Below are 21,931 nucleotides of genomic sequence, written 5' to 3'. Positions count from 1 at the left end.
AAAGAGGACAGCACCAGGAATGCAATACCCATGATCAGAGGCTGAGGGCCCAAGCGTGAAACTACAGGTAAGCCAAATACCACCACGCGAGTTACTTTAAATCACAACCTTATAAATGTACACCGTGTGGCAGTCTACCTACACAATCCAAGAAGAAACACTGGAGGGACAGGGCAAAGTAAAGTCTAAGCCATGTTTGTAATTTCTTTTATTAAAAGGACAAAAAAACAAAAAAGCAGAATGGATATTGGAGCTCCTCTCGCATTCAACAGCTCAGGCCTTGAACATTCACCTTGGGTAGGGACAGACATTCAAACCCACCTTTGTCTGATTTGAAACAGGGACTTCAGAGCAGATCTCTCACTGCTCAGAAGCGAAAACGGGTTGAAAAACATTTTCTAGTGGGTGTCTCTCACTTCATCCAAAGAAAAATCCCAGAACAAAGCAAAAATTCCCTACCTCCATCTCTTAGAGAGACAAAGAGACTCGCGCTTTATAAGCAGCAGATGCTCCAGAGACTCCAGATACTCCACAAACAGTGGACAAAATTCCTGCGGGAGCTTCAATGAAGCAGAGTGTGCCAACAGTATCCGCTTTTCATGTAAAAGCCCAAAGGCAGAAACTTCGACAGGATTAGGCAACAATCAACTAGGCATCTAATGAGTGTCAGTGCTACTTAAGATCAAGCATGTACTTGGGCACATAAGCCCATATATCACATTGCGATTCTAGCTGAACAGTTTATTTGGCTGTTGAACAATCAAGACCACTAAAGTATGCTGGAAGTAGTTTGATTTTAGTTTGATGCTGACTATTGACATTACAACAGCTAAAGGTACAACTAAGTAAAACCAGAGAAGATTAGGGAAACATCCAGAAAAATGAAACTACTGAATTATTCTCAAACAGCTTCAAAGCATGTAAGGGAAGCCGTATACCGAACAGGCAGGAAAAAATCGTGAAAAAAACTGCCATAGAAGTTAAGGCTCAGGGGGCTTCTAATGATGATGAAGTCATACATAAAGAAACAGTGGAAAGAAAATCCACTCCAGTGGATGAATACTTCAGCTATATAATTGTCAGAATACACAACCAGTTTCCATTCAAGATTATATTATGCTACCAGTGGAAACTGCTTCATCTGACTTCCTTTAAGTGATTTATTTAATCACAGATATAATCTATTAAAAGTAGGCAAATAATTCTCTACTCATGTTCATGCCTCTAAGCAATGCCAAGTCAGGGAATAAATTTAATAGGTGATTAAAAGATAAGGCACTTGCACTTCTGAGGACAGCTGCAATTAAAAACTCTCAACACTCATTAACAGATTTGAAAAATATCTGTTTAGGACTACTTAAAAGCACATGTAGCCCAGTTTGGAAAAATAAAAACACTGGAAAATTCCTCTCCCAGGTCCAGTAATTTAGTGTCTTACAGCATCTCAGCTTTGCATCCAAATAAATATGGTTACTCAGCTGTAAAATTTGTTATGTATTTACGCACCACTTTGAAACCTATCGTCAGCATACCATGAATATACTTTCACTGCCATATCGTAAATCGGTGCTTTTAAATACACACTCAAAGCACTAGACCAGAGACATTTAACATACAAAATGTGCAATCACTGAGTCACTTCACCTATAGTGTCTGCTGCCTAAAAAGAGCCACTCTGGCTTCTGTTAATGGGAGTGAAAGCAAAAGTAAGCCTATACCACCAGAGAGCAACTTAATCCATCCTAAAACGTACTTCCAATTCACATAAAGTGCTTCACTCTTTGCATGTGTCTGGTTACTAGAGGGGAAGTCTAATGAGCTTTGGTTAGCTAATTATATCATGAAAGAGAAAGTATGTTATTTTAACCTAACTGAAGCTGAACATAGGTGAGAAGAATCTTATCCTACGAGTCTACTCAGAGAAAGCAACTCTAGAAATAATTTTAATATTAGGTTTGATTAAAAAATTAGTTTAAGTATGCCTTCTTTGGAAGCCAAATTTGAGCTTTGATCTTAAAAACATTCGTGACTGGAAATGAATGAAAATTAAGTTCTTGCCATCAGTTTTCATCTGATACATAGAGTTTAAAGAAAAACAGTACAAGGCTTTTTAATTTGCTGGCTTGGATAAGATGTCTCAGAAGAGAAATTACATTAGTTACATATACTACACTCTGGTGCAAGTAACAATATGCAGAGTAATAAAAAGCAACAGAAAAAAACCAAGACGAGAAAGCTACCTTTGCATTACTTTCAATTATACATAGACTTTTTTTCTGCAGAAAAAAGGAGAAAACGCTCAAGTGCAGTACCCAACCCAATTTTACATCTAGATATCTCAGTCTTCAGGGTCCTGAACTCTGCTATTAGAGCCCTTTCTCAAGTTTTGATTTAGAAAACAACTACAGCTCATAATTTAGGAATTAAAAATAATTTAAAAATCTCACCTCAGATCTAAATACAGTATATTCCTGTCACTGTAATGGATGTTACACACCCTGGTATTATGACAAATTTGTCCTCTGGGCTGTCAAAGATCAGTTTGCCTTTGAGAACTAGCCTATAGCTCCTGTAGGGTATTAAGAAATACCTGTGTCACCGGAGTGATATATTCCCCTCCTCTTTTTTTGTATCATTACCATTTTTCTGCTCACATTGCATGACGTCTGCTCACGATGACAGATACTCCCATTTATTTCATGTAATAGCCAAAGTTCATTTCTTTCTACACATAAGTACTCCCAAATCCTCTAGTTCCTGTTATCCTACTTCTGAGCTGACGGCTACTCACGCTGTTCCAAGCATATGGGTTAAACTTCTCCAACAAATACACAATGAAGAGTCCACATGTGGCCAGGTAGTTCCACTTGTGAGAACCACGAGTTCCTGGGCCTCATTTTAAAGGATCTGCTTTTAAGATACAGATTGTGGTTCCTGTTTCCAGTACTAGTTCTAGTCACCAGCCATTGGCCTGATCTGATGCAATGGCTGTTTCCTCCTCCTATTTTTCTTCTTTAACCATATTGTCTCTAAATCTGGAATAGTCCTGCAGTAGTCATGATGCGTTTCTGCCTAGAATCCATCTTTTATCTAGTCAGTATTTCTGCATTTCAGGTCTTCAAATCCTTTTAGCTGTAAGGACCTCACAAAACCTTTTAATTATGTGTTGGGCTAATCACATAGTCATATTTTTAATGAATTCCTCTATCTTTCCCCAGTGATATGTCTGTGATGGGTTTAGACTAATCTCTTGGAGGCATGGAACAATCCATTTCTTGCTGAATTAAACGTGCAGTGATCCAGTGGTGCTTCACAGGGTAGCAAACACACACCACAAGCAGTAAAACACACATTCATCACAGGAAGCTTCAACTTTTTCCCCAACAAATTGAGAAGTAGGCATAAAAAATTACCATATGCAATTTAAAACTGCAAAGGCATTCTTATCTCCTCTGTTTAAATATCAGTAATGAAGCTAACTTGTATTACTAAATCTGAATAATACAAATCAGCATGTTTTAGTCAAACATTTACTTGCAAGCACATACACAACTGATGCAACTAATTTGCTTTCTTCTGAAATTTAAATTTAATATTGATTCACTTTCAACCTTTTCAACATTCATCTTCTATAAGAAGGTACATTTCCCACATACAAATGTAAAACTAAGCTTATCTAAAACACAGGGCAAATCAAATGAAAAAAAGTAAAATAAAGCATTGTAATGGATCATTTGAGAACTGAAATAGCCAGAGTGTTGGTAAAATAGTGGGCTTTTAATTGCAGATAAAGGCAAGAATCAATATAGTATCAGTCAGTATAATGCAGGTGTGCAGTATGGAGAAGTTATGTTGCTCTTGTTTTTTCAGAACAGATTTAAGTGAGTACTCACCAATTCTTTCCTAAGTTGAATAAAAAACTGTTTGCACTTAAAAGAAATTTTTACAATCTTCAACCTAAATGAAAAACAAAATCAAAATATTTAAACACTTAGTATACTGAATTGTGGTTAACGGTTTGAATACACGTACTGAAAATATACTTTCTATAGAGAACAGACTTCATTTAATTTCCACAGACAGAAAGTAAGACATCAAAGATTATATAAAATAGCTTTTATAATTTGAAATTTATTAGACATGTATTTAAGCTATCAAATTCACTTGACTCCATCCTAAACCCAAGGCAGTTGTTAATTTAAGTATCTTTTCCCAGTTCCAAAGTCCAAAGAGCTATTCCTATCCGCAGGTCATTCCAACCAAATGTTCTCTTTTCTGAGACTGCTTTCATCATCCCTTAGAATATGAAAATATACTTTGAATTTCACCTGATTCCTGAAAGGCTTTCTTTCTCTATGTTCTTACATGTCTTTAAATATAACCAAAACTTAGTTCAGTAAAAGAGCTAAGACAAGGAATAAGCACAGAGATGGTAATCTTGGTATTTCTGAAGTCAAAAAGCTCAATCAAACCAAACCAAACCAAAAACACACACTGAGGATGAAAAAACATTTAAAATATCATATGACAGGGAAAAACCAGCCTACAGATCTTTTAGTCTTGCAGGTTATCTATAAACATACGAGATGCTGACAGTACTTTGAGACAATTTGGGATGATCACTGTAATACTAGTTATGCTAAATGGGAAAAGACAGGCCGTATTTCCATCACAATCTGATTATGTACTTTTCAAAGAAATGCAGTATTTGGATAATGCACATCCTTTATTTAATATACAGGAGCATTCTTTAGGTCAAAAATAAAAGTAAGGTTATAACTGTACCAAAAAAACCATAACTTTGAGAAGAAAGAATTGATAGGACACTGCAAACTGCAGAACACTAAACTGAAATGTTACCTCACTTGAAGGAGATTTTGCTAACTGGCACATAACTCAAAGCAAAAAATAATCTAGATCACGCAGTTAATGTCCAGGAAATTACACAGCAAACTCTTCAGGGGTTATCATCAACCTTTTACACAGCATATTTATCCAGAGCACCCTTACTAATCTGAACTGTCATCTCTGATGGTCCCTGTACTTCAAGGTATTATACTGGCTTGCTAAAGCTACAAAAGAAAATAAAACCCACGGGGAGAAACCCAAAACCAAAGCAAAACAAAAAGCCACCCAAAAACACATCAGTGAAGATAGCGCTGCAATTTTTGAAATTCTTTGTTGAACTCTTTGTTCAACTTTTGAAATTCAAAAGTTCTTTGCAATTCAAAAAGAATATACAGGGACCTCGATAGTGACTGGAATTACTACTTGCATATTAATCATCTTGTTGAGTAAAACCCCTTTAGACTAAGAGAGATGAGAAGCAAAACATTAACAGACACCTAAGTTGGATATTAAGATACAGAAATCATCTTCTTAACTAAACCAAATGGAGACATTTTTCTCCAGGGGATTATCCAGAGCAGGAACCTAACTTGGATGTCCTAATTTGTTCAGAGTATTTCTGTAACAATAACATAAAGGGAGTCTGTGAATACTTGCCTTTAAATTACGCTTATTGAAATCTTTTCCCATTTCTTTTTTCTTTCTTACTTTGCCACTAGTTTAACAAAAAAATAGCAACAGCTATAACTTCATTCTGTATTTTTTTTACTTACAAATTTTTGCTATTGAAGTTAGTTTCTCAAGGATTAGAAACTATAAAGGGGACCACAACTTATTTACTGAATCAAATTATTCTATTGGCAATGCAGCAATTTTCTTAGCTCCTCCTGTGACAAACAATTGCTTAATAATAATCAGGAATGGGTCCTACATTTGCTGGATGGGATATACACTAGTGATTAGAGCAGTCTGACTGGGGAAAAAAACAGAGAAATGTTTTACTAGACTATTTAGGCTGCAGTTAACCAGAAGAACATTGTGATTAATTTTCTAAGATTCTGGGGTACAGGGCAATTAAAATAACATTTTAACATATACCTTTCATAAAAACTGAACTGCACACACTCTACAACATAAGTAAATCTGGTAACACGCCAATAGAAAACCTGAAAATAAATCAAAATTATTCAATTTATAAAAACATTTTACTTCCTTTTACTCTATTTTCTCCCTTTTCTGCTAGAGAAATTAGTCTATGGAGATCTACAGATTCAAGGAGAATAGTGAGGATGAAACACACGGTTTTTTAATCTCAACTTGTAATTTAGGCAGAGTGAGGTCAGCTGCTTTTTAATCCTGGTAACACTTGGAGCTGACTCAAAACTAAAACATTAGCCAACAAGGTCTAACTCAACCCATAAGAGTCACCATTCAAGTACACAGTAATTACTCAGCAAAACTGAATCTCTTTTTAAAAAACAAAACTAAACCAGTAGATCACAGAGTTCATATGCACTGTTAATATTCTGAAAGTCATTAAATAAATATATCCATACTCGGCTGAAGCAAAAGGCATGTCTGCCTCTGCTTCCCTTCTCTGACTGCCAGCAATGTTGCATATCCAAGGAAAAGGCTAAGAACATGCAGGCATCAATAATGTTTTCCTGGTATGATTTTCCAGTCTCCAGTCATCTCTGACATCCTAAATCATAAGGTATTAATATAACTGCATTTAAAAAGATATAAGTCCTAGTTCAAAGTGAGGACTATACTCAAATATGTGGAAGATGTCTCGTGCTATCGAGCCCTGTTTCTCACCAAGGACTCTACCCCTGCTGCCCTTGCCAGGAGGGTCACGGGGGCAGGACACGAGCAATCAAGTTCTCAACTGAGATTTCTTTGAGACAGGCTGTGGAATGGTCAGCTAAGGAAGACAATCCTGGTAGCGCAACTCACAAACAAGGAAGGACTGTCCAGAGTTAGTAGCTGAAGACAAGCTTGGCTCCAGCAGCTGTGAGATGGTGAAGGTAAAGATCCTGAGGGAACTGAGGAGGGATGCAGCTGCGTAAACAACTCTAGAGTTCAGGAGAAGAAAATCCATCTTGCTCAGAGCTCTGGTAGGCAAAAATCCCTCGGAAGCTGCCTTCTGGGGCACAGGAACTGAGGAGAGGTGGCCAATCTTAAAGGACAATCTTCTCAGTCAAGAACAGTCCTGATGTACTAGAAAACATGCAAGCATAGGAAGCAGCCAACCTGGATGAACTCAGAACGGCTGACTGAGCTCAAACAAAAGGAAGCATAAGGGACGTGGAAGCAGGATCAGATGACCAAGGAAGAACACAGAGGTATGACCTTGGCATTCAGGGACAAAACTAAGAATGCCAAAGCGCAACTGCAGGTGCAACTGGCAATGGATGTGAGAGGCAACAAAGACATCCAGAGGTACATTGACTGCAAAAGAGAGGCGAAGGGGACCTGCTGAACATAGGATCCAGTAACAAAGAAAAGGCTGAGGTATGCCATGCTCTTTTTCTTCAGTCTTCAAGGGCAGAGCCTGTGTTCCAGGTATCTGTGCTTGGTAGCACAGTTTGGGGAAAAGAGGAATTACCCACAATACAGGAAGATAAAGTTCGGACACGCTGGATAAAAGGCAATCTCCTTTGTTATGCCTTATTCCTGCCTTGTCTCCTCTCATTTAATTTCTCCCCATGATCATACGGGCCATAATACACAATTTAGATATAATATCAAATTAAGAGAGATAGGGTAAAGATTTTTTACTTGATTCTTCTCTGAGCAGTATAGTTAAACCTTTATTTCTTCCCACATGCATGCATGTCTGTCCTCTCACTTGTCTCAAAACTCAGCTCAGGAGTACTGCACAAGGGGTATCTAAACATTCACTGCAGCCATATAGCATTGGGAAGACGTTACAGAGCTCCAGGTGCACAGGACCAAGTATAAGTGGAAACGAAGAAAAAGTATCAATACTGGTGTCACTGGAGCAGCTGCCTGACTAAGGATAAAAAGGAAAGGTAACAGGTCTACTATTGAGCTATATTGTGAGAACTGACATTTCAGATCCTTACAGGAAAAAAAAAAGTCCATAATAGGACGAAATGGAGGCAGGGGGTGGTGGTGGTTCTTTTCTTCTTGTACAGACCAATTATGTTGGCACTGTAGTCCTCACAGGAAGAAATTAATATCCACTATGTCAGCTGATATAGTTGAATACAAAGAAGAACTACTTAGGTAATTATACACACACAAAAACCACACTAAGAATTTACATCAGCATCCCTGGCATGCAAACAATATGAAGCAGAGCTCACAGAAACCTCTAGCTTCCAGTAAGGTCAGGTAGCTTAATTATGACTTACACTGTATGTACTCAGTAATTTACCAGTGTGTTTTATACAACCTATTTCTAACAACACTGTTTTCCCAAAAATAACAGCAGTAAAAGCAGCCTGAATTAAAAAAACTTCCCGATTATTACAACATTGCATTTATAAAGCAGCCTTAACCCAGAAATCCCTCTAACACTTCAAACCTCTTACCAGATGAAGGGTATCTTCCCTAGAACATGTCACTACTATCAAGGCAGGTCTGACTGACTAGTACAGTAGTTCCAGACTTATCATTTCAAAATGTAATTTTAAATGTAACCAACTAACCATGGAGACTGAAAATTTCCATACTCCATAACTGCTTCAGGCTTTTCCATGAATGTTTACAGGAACATTTACGATGTTCACTTGTATCTGGCCATGGATAACACTTTATGTCATAGCTTTAGCTTTTTCTTTCTCTCTGAAAATCTATAGAATTTGAGCACTGACACTATCTCAACATGGTAAACCACTGAACATGTAATATCCTACAACAAAACTTGAGACCAAGCTAAGCACAGAGAACCAGAACATCTCAGAAGTTCACTGGGTTGCAGGAAAGATCAAGACTCTGATTAACATCTTGAATCTCTACAAGGGAACTTACTAAGTCACTGCTTATAGGTGATGGATCTTACCCTGGACTAACAGAAAATAACAAATCACAAAGAATCTCAACTGCCTGTGGGACTGGATGATCTTCTGAGTTCCCTCCCAACCCCCACCATTCTGTGATTTCAGAGAAGTTTGTCCAGTTTCAGTTGTGGTAATCAATTCAATCTGTTTGTACGAAGATGACAGACCAGCCACGAACTTCAGAAAAGTCCAGTGCTGCACTGCCCAAGCACACACATCAGCAGCAAAAGAAAATGCAAAACTTTTCGTCATTTTTCTAGAGCAAACAGCTTTTGAGCCTGGTAAACTTAATGTCTATTGTAACAACTTTATATGGCTGACTTCGCCCACTCAGAATGCTGTTATAGGATACTCAGCAACCTATGTAATAAGTAAGGCTGTCAAAGTGGATTAAAAGCAAGCAAAGGAAACCAAGGGAAAGTTACTTCTGAGGAAACTAAAAAAAGCATTTGGGAAGGGGACATAACCTCTGTAGAGCACTACAGAAACCAGAGCACTTCTATAGAGCACTGCAGAAGTTACAGTGCAGAACACGATTTCTCTTGGATGTTTCCCCTTCCTATATGAATAAATAAGAACATGATCCCAACTTAAGAAGACTGATAAACGGAGTAACATACTTAATGAGGATAACTCCATGCTTACAAAACAGCTTTAAAAACTATTTTAGATAAAGAGGAGAAATAAATGACAGCATTTTCTATAATAAATGTACTTTTTTGATCCTTAGCATGAAAATGGTTATCTATGGATGAAGAGGTGATAATATCCTGAGAGCAAGACCTCAGTTATCCTCAAGTGCCATATCTACATTAAATTTAAACACTCCGCATAATTAAGTTATACATGACAAAACAGATAAGAGCAAACACTCTCCAGATTAATACAATTCAGTTCAGTTGTCTCTTTAAAGACTGTGAGCTAGACCCTGGCTATATAGTTAGTTATGTATGTTTACAAACTCCTAAAGAAAAAAAAAATTAAAAATTTAAAAAAATGAAAATTCATTATAGTTTGCACCACAATCATTTAACAGCACTGCATGCAAAACCCCACCATAAAATTATCCATAGCACAGCATGAGGTAATTAATTTCAACCTGATATGCTACAACTAAGTTTCAGTCTTTTTTCAAGTGTGTGACACTGGTAGTGGTAAAAATATATTTTGAAATATGAAACAAAAACATTAGCTTAAACAGCCGTCCTTACCACTGAAAGGTGTTAATTCGTACTCTGTTCTTAAAAATTAGTATTCCACCTGACATCACTCCAATCATTATTTCATTATTACTTTGATCCTTCAAAAGAAAAGAGAAAATTACTTGAAAAACAATATAAATATCTTTGAAACCTCATATATTCATTGTCATCTCTCTCAAAATACGCAAATACCATAGTAAAACAGATCCCAATTAACATGGAAGGAAACATGTTTTAATAAGAGAAGTAAGAATACAATCATTCATTCCTATTTAGGACAAGCCCAAATGTTTACTCTGAGTTCTTTATAAGCTACCACATAATTTTAATTTCTTAAGTTAGATCTTCTATCTTCCATCAACTTTGAAGAAACACACAACGGAGAGTATTCTAGCAGTTTATTACGAATAGCACCACTAATAGCCTGGCTTGACTTCTGCTACACTAAAAGCAACCAGCAACTTAAGTTCCTACCTGAAAGGAAATGGCAATCTCAGAACACAGAGAGGAGAGCTTCTAAAACAAACAATATTGTAAGCATATTTAAATAGCACATTTCTCCTTGAGTATCTTCGGACTCTAATCAAACACCTACAGATGTCTCAAGATGTGTGCAACAACAGCAGGATACAGACAGCAGTGAGGTGGGGGACATTTCCAGCTCTATTGCAAGTTTCTCTAACTTTATGGAGTAGGACAAGAAAATTTAAAAGCCAGAGGTGTCTTAGTTACTAAAAACGACTCTATTCAGAGGCTTTGCAGAAATGGTAGCACTGTATTGACAGGTTAAGAGCGTCTGAGTCAAGAATTCAAGCTATTTGCTTTAGCAGATAAAACTGACACCATATCAAATTCTAGTATGCTCACCTTACTAACAGTTACATTACATAATGATAATGGTTTATAATTTAGTTCTAGCATGAACCAAATGACACATTTTTCAAAGCTGACAGATCCGGAAATATCAAAAGCACATTCAACAAGTGCATTTTTCTTATTCACCTGTAGTCAACTGAACTGGTATTCAGGCCAACAAGACTCAGTCTGAATGACACACATAACTAAGCTCAAATTTAAGCAAAGAAATACCCTCACTAGAGTAGAATGCTGGCTACTGAAATCGGTAAATCACAGCTAGGCATGTAAGAATATAATATTATTTCAATTCTTTTTCTTGCAGGTATCAGGAAAGCTCACTAAAAATACTTTTTTTCCCCCCATAAATCTCAGAGGAATCCATTTTTACTTTACAATACCAGTTCATCCAAACTTACCCTTGCATAGTGCAATTCAACTCCATAAAGTTCTAAGGTACGCGCTGTATTGAGATAATTGAACTCTGCTTCTGCAGGAGACAACCCTCTGAAAGAGAGAAGCTAAATCAGAAACATAACCTGCCACCTCAGGCTCCCTAGCAAGCTCAAACAGAAAATCTGCATTCTTTTTACTACTTCTACTCCCACCCTGAAATCTGAATTTCCTTTCTCACCATAAACAGACTATAACCCAACATTTTAACAGAAAAACACTTGTGCTTCCACATAGACAAAAGTCTTGACAAAGGTCCGCAGCACAGCTTGCAAACATACACATTTTATTTCTAATGCACTCTACCATTTAAATGTCTGCAGAGCTCTAGAATCTGGAAAATGCTTTTGCAGTTCTGACTTTGTACTGATAACAGAAATTGCTCTCCAAGGCTCACCCTTAAAGTTTATATCACCATCAACTCCCTTTAACTCCTTTACACTACCTAACAGAATTTGCTAAGCCATTGACTGAAATGTAACGTAACATTCAGTAGTTTCTAAAGCCAAAAACATGCCCAAATAAGCAAATGTTTTTGTAAACGTAGCTTACATTTTGTTAAACTTCACTGTACAAGAAGCACTTAAGTTCTAAAATACCAAGGAACCAACACTGAAAAAGTACCACAATGTTACACACTGAAAAAAAAATATTTTCCATTGCTTCATTGCCTTTTCCTCTTTAGCTAAAGGTCACAGACTTGCACACAGGAAAGAGCAGATACTGAATAAAAGGACTTCGTTACTTCTAAAGTAACTCTTGTTTACTTGTGAGAGCACCAAGAAAACAAAGCCCTTATGCACAGGGCATTCTCAAAGACTGAAAAAAGCTCTTCAAGAAATTATATCCTGCTAAGTAATATCCTATGTAATACACACAAATCCTGTTCTCAGTGTACCTTCAACATACTCAGCTTTTCACTTATTTTACCTGTCATTCTCTCATAGATATTCTGTCTGTGCAGAGTATCAATGGTACTTATTATACGGACAATATATTAAAAAAATCACATTAAACATCCTCTTAAAAACCCCCAACAAATAAAACCCAGAAGCCTTTATGACAAAATACTCAGTTTTTATATAATAGCACAGCACCAGCAGTCAGGATTTGACACAGTCAGTCAATATCTTCTGCTATAAATCCTTACATGTGCTGCTGATGTAATTTTGCTATTTCTTTTTCAAAGTCTTGAGGCTGGCTAGGGATGAAAGAATAGTCTGAGAGGTAGCCTGGCAAGTTTTCTGAATGGTTGTAGTCTCCCAGCTCGGCTAAAATATTAAAAAGAGAGGTTATTGTTTATCACTGATGTACTTGGCATTGTGCAATGCCCCCAAATTCACAAGAGTTTGCTCCCGCATACTTTATGATCTACAGCAAACAAAAATCAAGACGACATTAGAACTCCCCTTTTCCCTTCTGAATAAACATCTGAAGATCATTTAAAGAGAGCTTAGAGTAGGTACTTATGAAGGAAGTTTATAAAGTGTTTGATTTTTAATACACAAATTAATTCATAAGTGCTGTCATAATGGATAGCACTAAATAATATACTCAAGGTACTTCATGTTTTTCTTTTTATGTTTTACCTTTGCTTGCTTTCATATGATTACACAATACATATATTTTTAACATCACAACTGCTATTTCTTCATTAAGATCTGCAAAAAACAACCAACTCATTCTGCACCAAGATGTATTCAGAAGCATTAGAAAAATATTTTTTTGCACATTCAACTGTATGTATGGGAAAAAAGTATGCATACATACACCTACATTGAAACTACTTTACTTGAAAATACTAGAAAGTGGATTTACATAACTTCTAACACCTTCTCAAAATTATAAGCAACAAATTAAAGTAACATTTATTGTCAGAATAAAAAAGCATACAAACAACAAGATTTGCTAAAAATATAGGCTTTGAGGCTTTCTAACGATAATAATAGTAATTTAAAAAACCAGCTTTAAGTATCTCCAATCCATGTAACAGATCTACAGTGACAGCTAAGTAACATAACATGTGAAAACTGGAAAGTTCACAGCAACACAGCATGGTGCGGGGTCCTGGGCAGCCCTATGGACACTTACAGGGCATGGAAGAACTGACCAGAGGGATGAAGGCACTCATGGAAGGGAAGACAAGCAAGGGAAGGTAAGAAAGAAGGCACCTGCATTGCCAGAAACAGATCCTAATTTAAATAACTTAAAAATTGGAAAATGGGACCAGGTTTCACAACAGAGTGCATGCCTTCCTAAAATCTACTACAGAGAATACAGAACGGTCCGAGATCTTAATCTGCTCTTTACATAAAGAATCTCAAAAGCTAAAACCAAAGAGTTTAGCAATAGGCATGCAAGAAAATCATTAGGCAGAGATCTGCACACTGACAAACTTAAGGGCAAGGGGATCTCATATATACATGTAACTACAAAGCACTCTGCATACCCACCACTTCTACAATAGTTTAAAAATAAACGTATTGCATTCTTAGAAGCTTAAAATGTAAACTTTTCACAGTGCCCGCTCATTATCAAATACTTCATCTATTCTAAGGCATGACAGCACTTGCAGTGCATATCTATTTCCAAATAGCTGGAGTCTACGAGTTTTGTTTAAGAGAAATTATTCTATTGACTGATCTAGAGAAAGGTGTTAACCTTTAAAAGTGTTACACTGTCATTACTATATGTATTTTCTCTGGAAAGATTAACATGAACACTATTTCTCTGGTATGTGCAAAGCATACATAGCACTACATGTATCTTTAATAGCAGAAAAATACATGAATATAGATGGATATATCAGGATTGCTTATAAAACTGAATTTCTGACTATGACAAATTTCAAGAACTAAGTGCTGAACACTCTCTTAGTTGGTTGGCTGTTGTGTTCTTTTTTTCCCACTAAACAATTTAAGTTTATGAAGGAAAACAGGGAGGGATGAAGAGGACTAAATCTCAGTCTTCAAGACCTATCTACTCACTGGATGGCTTAAAACTGACAACATGTACTAAGTACATCTATTCATAAAACAGTTTTGAACTTTATGGCCAGATATGACCAGAACTCCCTTTTCCACACCTATCTGGAGGTTCAGTGTATGGTATGTTAAAAATGTTTAAGCGTCTAAGAAATGTTTTAGCATCATTCGCAAGGGAAAAAACCCAACCCCATGCGTCAGAATACACAGAAATATAAGCAGGTTTGGGTTTTTTTTAACTGCATGTGTTTAAAGAAGCAAAGAGAGTAACCGGGTTTTTTCCCCACATCTAACTCATCAAAACATGCTGGGGGAGAAAAAACAACCAACCATAATTCCTTAATCATGAGAAAAGTAGCATCATGTCCACAAACATCACAACGTAACACCATACAAACTACATTCTTCAGACAGTAATCAATGCCACATTTTACATATTTCAGTACTAACATGTATATGAATACTAACTATACTTACATTGAACAGCATAGGAAGCCAGAAGAGCAGCAGTATTATAAGGACAGGGCAATCTGTTTTGTTTAGGTTTTAAAATGAGAAATAAAGAAAATTATATATTTCATATGAAACTTCATTATTTTGAAAAGCCTAATCTTTCACAGCCTATGAACAAATTGGGCAGATAATTGTTACAAACATTTCTACTTGCATAAACAGTATTTTATTTTAAATATATTTTCATTTTTGACAGTAAATTCCCTCATCATGAACTTTTCCTCAACCAAAGTTGCATTTCACACTTAATACAACAAAAATGTCTTACCTTCCAGTGAGAATGTCCTGTTTAATTTGTAAAAAATACTGGTACCTTATTTAAAGAAACAAACAGAAAACACTATAATTAAAAATAAAATTATTAAATAAATTTTCATCAATTTAATGCATTTTGCTTCCAGTTAGTGTAAAACTGAAACTTCACATTTTGCATGCTATTTCTTAAACTAAACTAAAGAAATTAAAATGTGGTTAGTAAAATAACAATACAAATTTGTAAATTAAACTAGTTACCAGCTAGGAAGTTACACATTATATTTCACTAAAAGGCTACAAATTTCACATTCTGCCTGCTTTATTTTCCAGCATTTTTGTTGAACTTAGAAAGTTTTTAAAAAGAAAAAAGAAGCGTCTTCATGATGAATGAGTGCGAACAACAGAACTATTCAATTTGGCAACCAAAATCTGAGGTTTGCATCTGTGTATGGAGGAACCTTAAATAAGAATGATTTGTACTCCAGGTAGATAAAATTAATTTATTCTCATTGAGTATCTGATGTTACTCTGTTTTCATTTACACTAAAATGATTACTCTGAGTATTTTGGAGTTACATTCTTAAATAAAAGTTGTGGATTCCACTACGTCAAACGCCTTCTGACTGACTTCCCTTGAACTTCTCAAGTTTTCTTTAGTTATGAAGTGAGAAAAGCTTGTTTTAGAAATTGATCTAGTCTTCCTATACTCACTCTTTCAAGTCAGGAAAGGGAGATGGAAACAGCAAAGGGAACAGATGAACACTTTAATAAAACAAGAACTATTTCCCATCAAACAGTGGCAGCACAAACACTAGGACTTAAAAATCCCAACAAACCTGAAACTGCAAACATTTCCCTCTAAATTACTTCCTTTGTTTCTCCAACAAAACCTAAATATTTTGTTAACATCTCAGAACCAATCTTTTGTTTATTCAATATAGTTCCTTCACATTTCACTCAAAGGTTTTAGACAATTTCAAAGTAGAAATGTTTATATCATGTGGCAAATCACACCTGCTATAAACCTCCACTGACACAGAGATTGAAGTGGGGTAACAAACAAGACTTACTGAGACAGCAGGATGTTAGCACAAGCTTCAACTTTCAGCAAAAACCCCTCAGAACAGAGAGTGAAAAGCAGCTGTAAAATTTAGGTTCTAATGCCTTTTTACTTAAATTTAAAAAAAAAATGATCAAGTAGAAAATTTCATATAATCATTATGGTTGGAAAAGACCTTAAAGATCATCAAATCCAACCATTAACTAACTCTACCATGCTCACTTCTGAGCCATGTCCCTGAGCACTGTATCTAGATGGCTTTTACATACATCCAAAAATGGTGATTCCACCAGTTCCCTGGGCAGCCTGTTCCAGTCTTTGACAACCTTCTCAGTGTAGAAGATTTTCTTAATGTCTAACCTAAACCTCCCCTGCTGTAACTTCAGGCCATTTCCTCTTGTCCTATTGGTTGTAACTCAAGATAACAGACCCACACCACCTCTCTACAACCTCCTTTCAGGTAGTTGTAGAGGGCAGTAATGTCCCCCCCTCAGTCTCCTCCAAACTAAACAATCCCAACTCCCTCAGCCACTCCTCGTAATTCTTGTTCTCCAGACCCTTCATCAGCTTTGTTGCTTATTGCCCTTCTCTGGACACACTCCAGTGTCACAATGTCCCTCTTATAGTGAGGGGCCCAAAACTGAACACAGCACTCGAGGTGCAGCCTCACCAGAGCTGAGCACAGGGACACGATTATTTCCCTACTCCTGCTGGCCATACTATTTCTGATGCAGGCCAGGATGCCATTGGCCTTCTTGGCCACCTGGGCACACTGCTGGCTCATGTTCAGCTGGCTGCCAATCGACATCTCCAGGTCCCTTTCTGTCGGGCAGCTCTCCAACTACTCTTCCCCAGGTCTGTAGAGTTGCATGGGGTTGCTGTGACCCAAGTGCAGGACTTGGTCTTGTTGAACCTCATACAGTTGGCCTCAGCCCATCGATCCATCCTGTCTGGGTCCCTCTGCAGAGCCTTCCTACCCTCAAGCAGATCAACACTCGCAGCTAACTTGGTGTCATCTGCAAACTTGCTGAGGGAGCACTCAATCCCCTCATTCAGATCACTGATAAAGATGTTAAACAGCAGTGGCCCCAGCACTGAGCCCTGGGGAACACCACTTGTACAAGAGTGGCCACCAATTGGCTTTGACACCGTTCTCCACCACTCTTTGGGCTTGGCCATTTAAACAACATTGCTGCTTTCTTATAGATTTATTCTGTTTTGGGACCTTCTACATTATTGTTGTTATTATTATCATTAAACATCTGATTTCCTTCTTGTAGTTCTGATTCTGTAATCAGTCATACCCATTCACTCTAAACACTCATCAAAATTACTTATCAAAATCACCTAGTTCAAGTTCAGCTGAACCCAAACATTAACTACTTCCCAATATTAACTCGCAGTAAGAAACTAAAATCAAAAGATGTAACTTTATTACACATACTATAACTTCTCATAATTGTGTAGTCTTCAGAAAGTAGATTAACTACCACTTCAAAGACTTCTACAAACATTTATAAATACACACAAGGAAATCCAATCATTTACAAGCTAAATATAGTGGAAGGGTAACACATTCCATGTTCGAAAGAAAATGAGGGAAAACACTTGCAAACTGACAAACAAAGATGTTAGCCTACGTGCTCAACTCCTACAGAACCACCTAGGGGTTCTTTAACTGACCAGAAAGGCAAGAAACTCAGTTTAAGGTATTGACCTCAGGCAGTTAAAACTGAGACATTAGCCAGGTTTTAGAGACCTCAAAATACTTCTTCATTTCCATCTTAAAATACATATTGAAACAAAAAAACAGACAGACAAAGCAAAATTTCTTTACCTGTTAAAAAAGCAATAAATGACAAGTTAAATTTAGACATTAAAAGGATTTGCTTCACATGCTTCGCTTGAGCCCCTCTTCACAAACACACTGAACAATTCAATTTTTCCTATTTTTCCTGTTAACTCCACATTTATAGCTGCAAAGAAGTAGGACAAAAATGTTCTGTGTGTGCAGCTGCACCTTTATTTTATTTTACTTTTTTTCTGGTGTAACGCTTTATTAGAAATATTCCACGGTACTTCAGGGACCTCACCAAGCAGTGTTCATCTTCTGTCCACTGTTTTCAGCAAAGAGTGAAGGTAATGGCTTGGTAGTGAACCACCCGTTTGAACACTGAAGCCTTGCATATTATTGAGCAAAACAGGAAGTCAGCAGAAGCTTTAGCAATGTCGGTCCGAAAGAGCCTGCACAACAAACTCAGCTAAAACAATGAAGGTGCCATTGCATTACAACGTTTTCATCTTCCTTATCTAGATATGTCTAGGAAAGGGTAAGACAGAATTATTGCTAACTGGAATCAGTGCTAATAAGCAAGTCCTTTGGCCATGAGCAGAACTAACAAAGCTTCATTTCCTACCAAGCCAAGTTCCTAAAGCTAAACTCCAACCCAAGGCAAGCTCCTGCTGACCTTTCCTGACCTGGGTCATTCATGTTGAACTCACAGAGGTCTAATAAGACACGAGCTTGCACTGAACCTTTGCCTGGCACCTACTCATACTGCCTGATATGCCATTCCTCTGTTCTCATGACATTCATAAAAACTGAGCATCTTTGAAAAGTCTCAGCTTGAGCTGAAATTGTCAGAAGTTTGCAGTTTGTTTCTTTTCTCTTTAAGGGGAGGGAATGCTGATTACACAAAAGGACCCCATATTTGTGCCATGGCATCCTAGCTTCCCTCAAAAAAACCCCATGGATAGTAACTCCCTCGTTATAAAAATTCCAAATACAAACGAGTGTTCTCAGGGGCAATTAGGCCTATTAGGAAAAAAGGCAGAGCTGACCTAGATACAGCAATCATACATTATTTCTCATCTAAAAGGACACTGTACTTATAGCTTTGTATTTACAGTACAACATTTAAAGTAAACAGTTCTCTCTTTACTGTTTAGTTCACATTGATCAACATTTACTGTTTTTTCCATCTCCTTAGGAATGTTACACACTGTCTTTTAATTCAAACAACACATTTTTCATTATTCTGATGTGGTAAATTTCCAGATTTTCCTAGAGTAAATATTTCAATAAAATAAAGCCTGATCCAGGATCTCTGGGACTCACTTTAGTAAATTCTGTTTGCATAGACTGTGTAAAATTTTGTCCAAAATATGACAAATCAAAAGAAATTACAAGCAAATGTGGACTCAAATTTTCACAGTTTTGGTACTTACATTTATAATGGTATCATTAATAATGTGGATAGTGTTTTTTGAACAGGGCTGACCTGTTTTCAGAATGGCTAACATCCAAAAATTCTAATCTGTCAAACCACGTCACTTACGTAGAGGACCAGAACTAATTAAGAATACTGAAAATTTGAGGCATTTCTTCAGGGACTAATTGCAACTCACAAGCGTCCTATCTTGATTCACACTGAGCTTTTTCTTCAACAGACTTCAACACATCGCTATCAAAATAATCTTACATGCTTCAAGCTAGGGCTACAACCATACAAACAGAGATTAATTTTATTAGTGCCAAGCAGAAAATGAGGGGAATGTCAAGAAAAAAAAAATGCAGAAAGCTCAGGAATTTTTTAATCACAAAGGAGAACACAAGTAAGGATAAAATTAAATTTGTACTCATTGGTGAATAGTGGGAATAAGTTTTTCCTCTCTTCTCTATTTTCCCTTTTCTCTTTCTACTTGGTAGTATTTTCTTCATGTAGTTACTTCACTTTGCATATAAATCTGTTAATTTATTCACAGAGGCTTTTTGTTATATTGATTTGCTGCAACTGCATAGTTCACATCTGTAATTATTAGGCAAAAATTAGAGGCTTAAACATATGACAAAAATTATTTAAAAGAAAATTTCCATTTTATACCTTAAAAAACCCTAATGAACCTCTTCCCCTTAAACATAAGGCTTCTAGAAAAATGTTTTATTGATAACATAACTAGACCTACCTTGTATATTCTTCTTGGAGCTTGTTTGGGTCACTTACAAAAAACTTAACTCTGAAGTTCAAACTGTGAGGAGATCCTCCTATGGTGAAGAAAAGTTATTTCTAATTAATCAGGGGACCCTGGAAAAACAGCATAATAATAATACATGAATTGACTAAATACATACATATACTCACTTTTTAATTGTTTCCTGATAGGTTTGTTTGGATCCAACCACCTCTGGAAAGAGACAATTTATAACACCAACTTTAGAGAAATAAAGTAGTATAAATTCTTATACAACAAGAAACCGTTGCTTTTCTATTACTTTTTACTTGGTCTTTTACCAAAATGTCCCACTGGCATACAAAGTCCTGGTACTGATTCTGAAAAGACACCAACATCATCATTACGAGTTGCTACTGTTCCTCTTTCCCCGAGATTAACCTGTGCTGTCCAGGTATGAGTCTCTTACAGTGCTAATTCAACCATTTCTTGGTTCTTTGACTGGCACATCAGCCTGAGAGTGGTTAGAACTCAACCACACCATACATACTCAGGTATGGTAACAATCTTCAGCTACTCTCAAAACTGATTACCCAAGATGAACCAACTGCGGCAGTGAAGAGCTGCAAGCAGGCTAATTCGCCCAACTCAGAAGAGAATTTGCTTAAACGAGTTAAACTAGTATTTTAAACTGCATTATGCAGGTCTGACACATCCAGGGAGCGATCTCACTGGCTCAGAGTCTCTCCAAATTGTCATCTCTGGTAAGTCACTAATTGGGATCTTGGAAACCAGAGGCTCAGCACTCAGCCTACTGGATTAAGGACTACAGAACAATTTCACCAAACAGCGCTCAATTTATATCGCCTTTATGGGAGAATGCTGCTGTGGGGAAGTACAGACAGATCTTTATAAAAATCAACACTGCAAATTCAGATAGAAGTATGGTTCTCTGGAAAGCCCTATAAGTTGTTTAAACTACTCCCTGTCAGCAACCCAGCAGACTCTGCACATACCAACATAGTTCAATTAACTCATAAATCTATCTTAGTTATAAATAGAGTTCGATTCCTCATCCTGCCTTGCAGTGTAAGCCCACAAGCCTCAGGAAACTATTATATGGCCACAGTTCCCATGAAGTGACAGAGCTCTAACCCTTTATGGCATGTACCTACCTCACATTTATCTCAGGGCCTTTTTCGTTTCACGTGAGGGAGGAAGATGCAAACACACAGAGGCACCTGAGCTATCTGACACAAACTGTGGATCTGAAGTTAGTTCTGAGTCATTTTATTCATTGGGAATAAAAAATGATGTATCCTTGTAGCAGATGACTTCAGAGAAACTAAAGAGACAGTGTGATACAGGTCAAAGAGTGTCTTGTCAAAAAAACCTCACACAGGATCAATTAACTTTTAAGACAACGTGAAGGCTTAAGAAAGGACTGTCAAGTCAGGGATACACATGAATTTTATATAAGAATCTTTCAAAACATGGTGAAAGATACTCAAGTATCCTTAAGAAAAGGGTTATGATCCTTAGTATATCTGATAAATGCACAGATCTGTCTGATAATTCTTAGATTTATTTTTTATTGTGGGAAGTACTGTTTGAGACTACAGATAATCCAGGAAACCAGGAATTGAAATGCCTAGCAGAAAAGCTTGCATTTACATTTCCTTCTGGTTGTAAAGATCAATTTGGTATGTACTAGCATAGCTCAAACCACAGAAGAGTAACTTTTTTTTGAACCATGTTTAACAGGCAATATCCTTGCTTTCA

General features: G+C 36.8%; 1 protein-coding gene across 1 annotated transcript in view; it reads right to left on the bottom strand.

Moving 5' to 3' along the window:
- The window catches only part of PTPN4 (protein tyrosine phosphatase, non-receptor type 4 (megakaryocyte)), a 78,779-nt gene that overhangs the window by 38,006 nt on the left and 18,842 nt on the right, over positions 1-21,931 (bottom strand). Inside the window, exons 4-11 of the mRNA XM_010190761.1 lie at positions 20,341-20,383; positions 20,165-20,243; positions 15,152-15,196; positions 14,848-14,900; positions 12,537-12,657; positions 11,353-11,440; positions 10,088-10,176; positions 3,894-3,957 (exon numbers count right to left, since the gene is read on the bottom strand). Coding sequence (XP_010189063.1) covers positions 3,894-3,957; positions 10,088-10,176; positions 11,353-11,440; positions 12,537-12,657; positions 14,848-14,900; positions 15,152-15,196; positions 20,165-20,243; positions 20,341-20,383 — 582 coding nt within the window. The remainder of the gene's footprint in view (positions 1-3,893; positions 3,958-10,087; positions 10,177-11,352; positions 11,441-12,536; positions 12,658-14,847; positions 14,901-15,151; positions 15,197-20,164; positions 20,244-20,340; positions 20,384-21,931) is intronic.

The sequence above is a fragment of the Mesitornis unicolor genome, unplaced genomic scaffold (assembly GCF_000695765.1).
Source record: "Mesitornis unicolor isolate BGI_N332 unplaced genomic scaffold, ASM69576v1 scaffold2048, whole genome shotgun sequence".
NCBI lineage: Eukaryota > Metazoa > Chordata > Aves > Mesitornithiformes > Mesitornithidae > Mesitornis > Mesitornis unicolor.
Note: the sequence above shows the minus strand (reverse complement) of the source record. Positions and strands in the feature narration are given on the sequence as shown.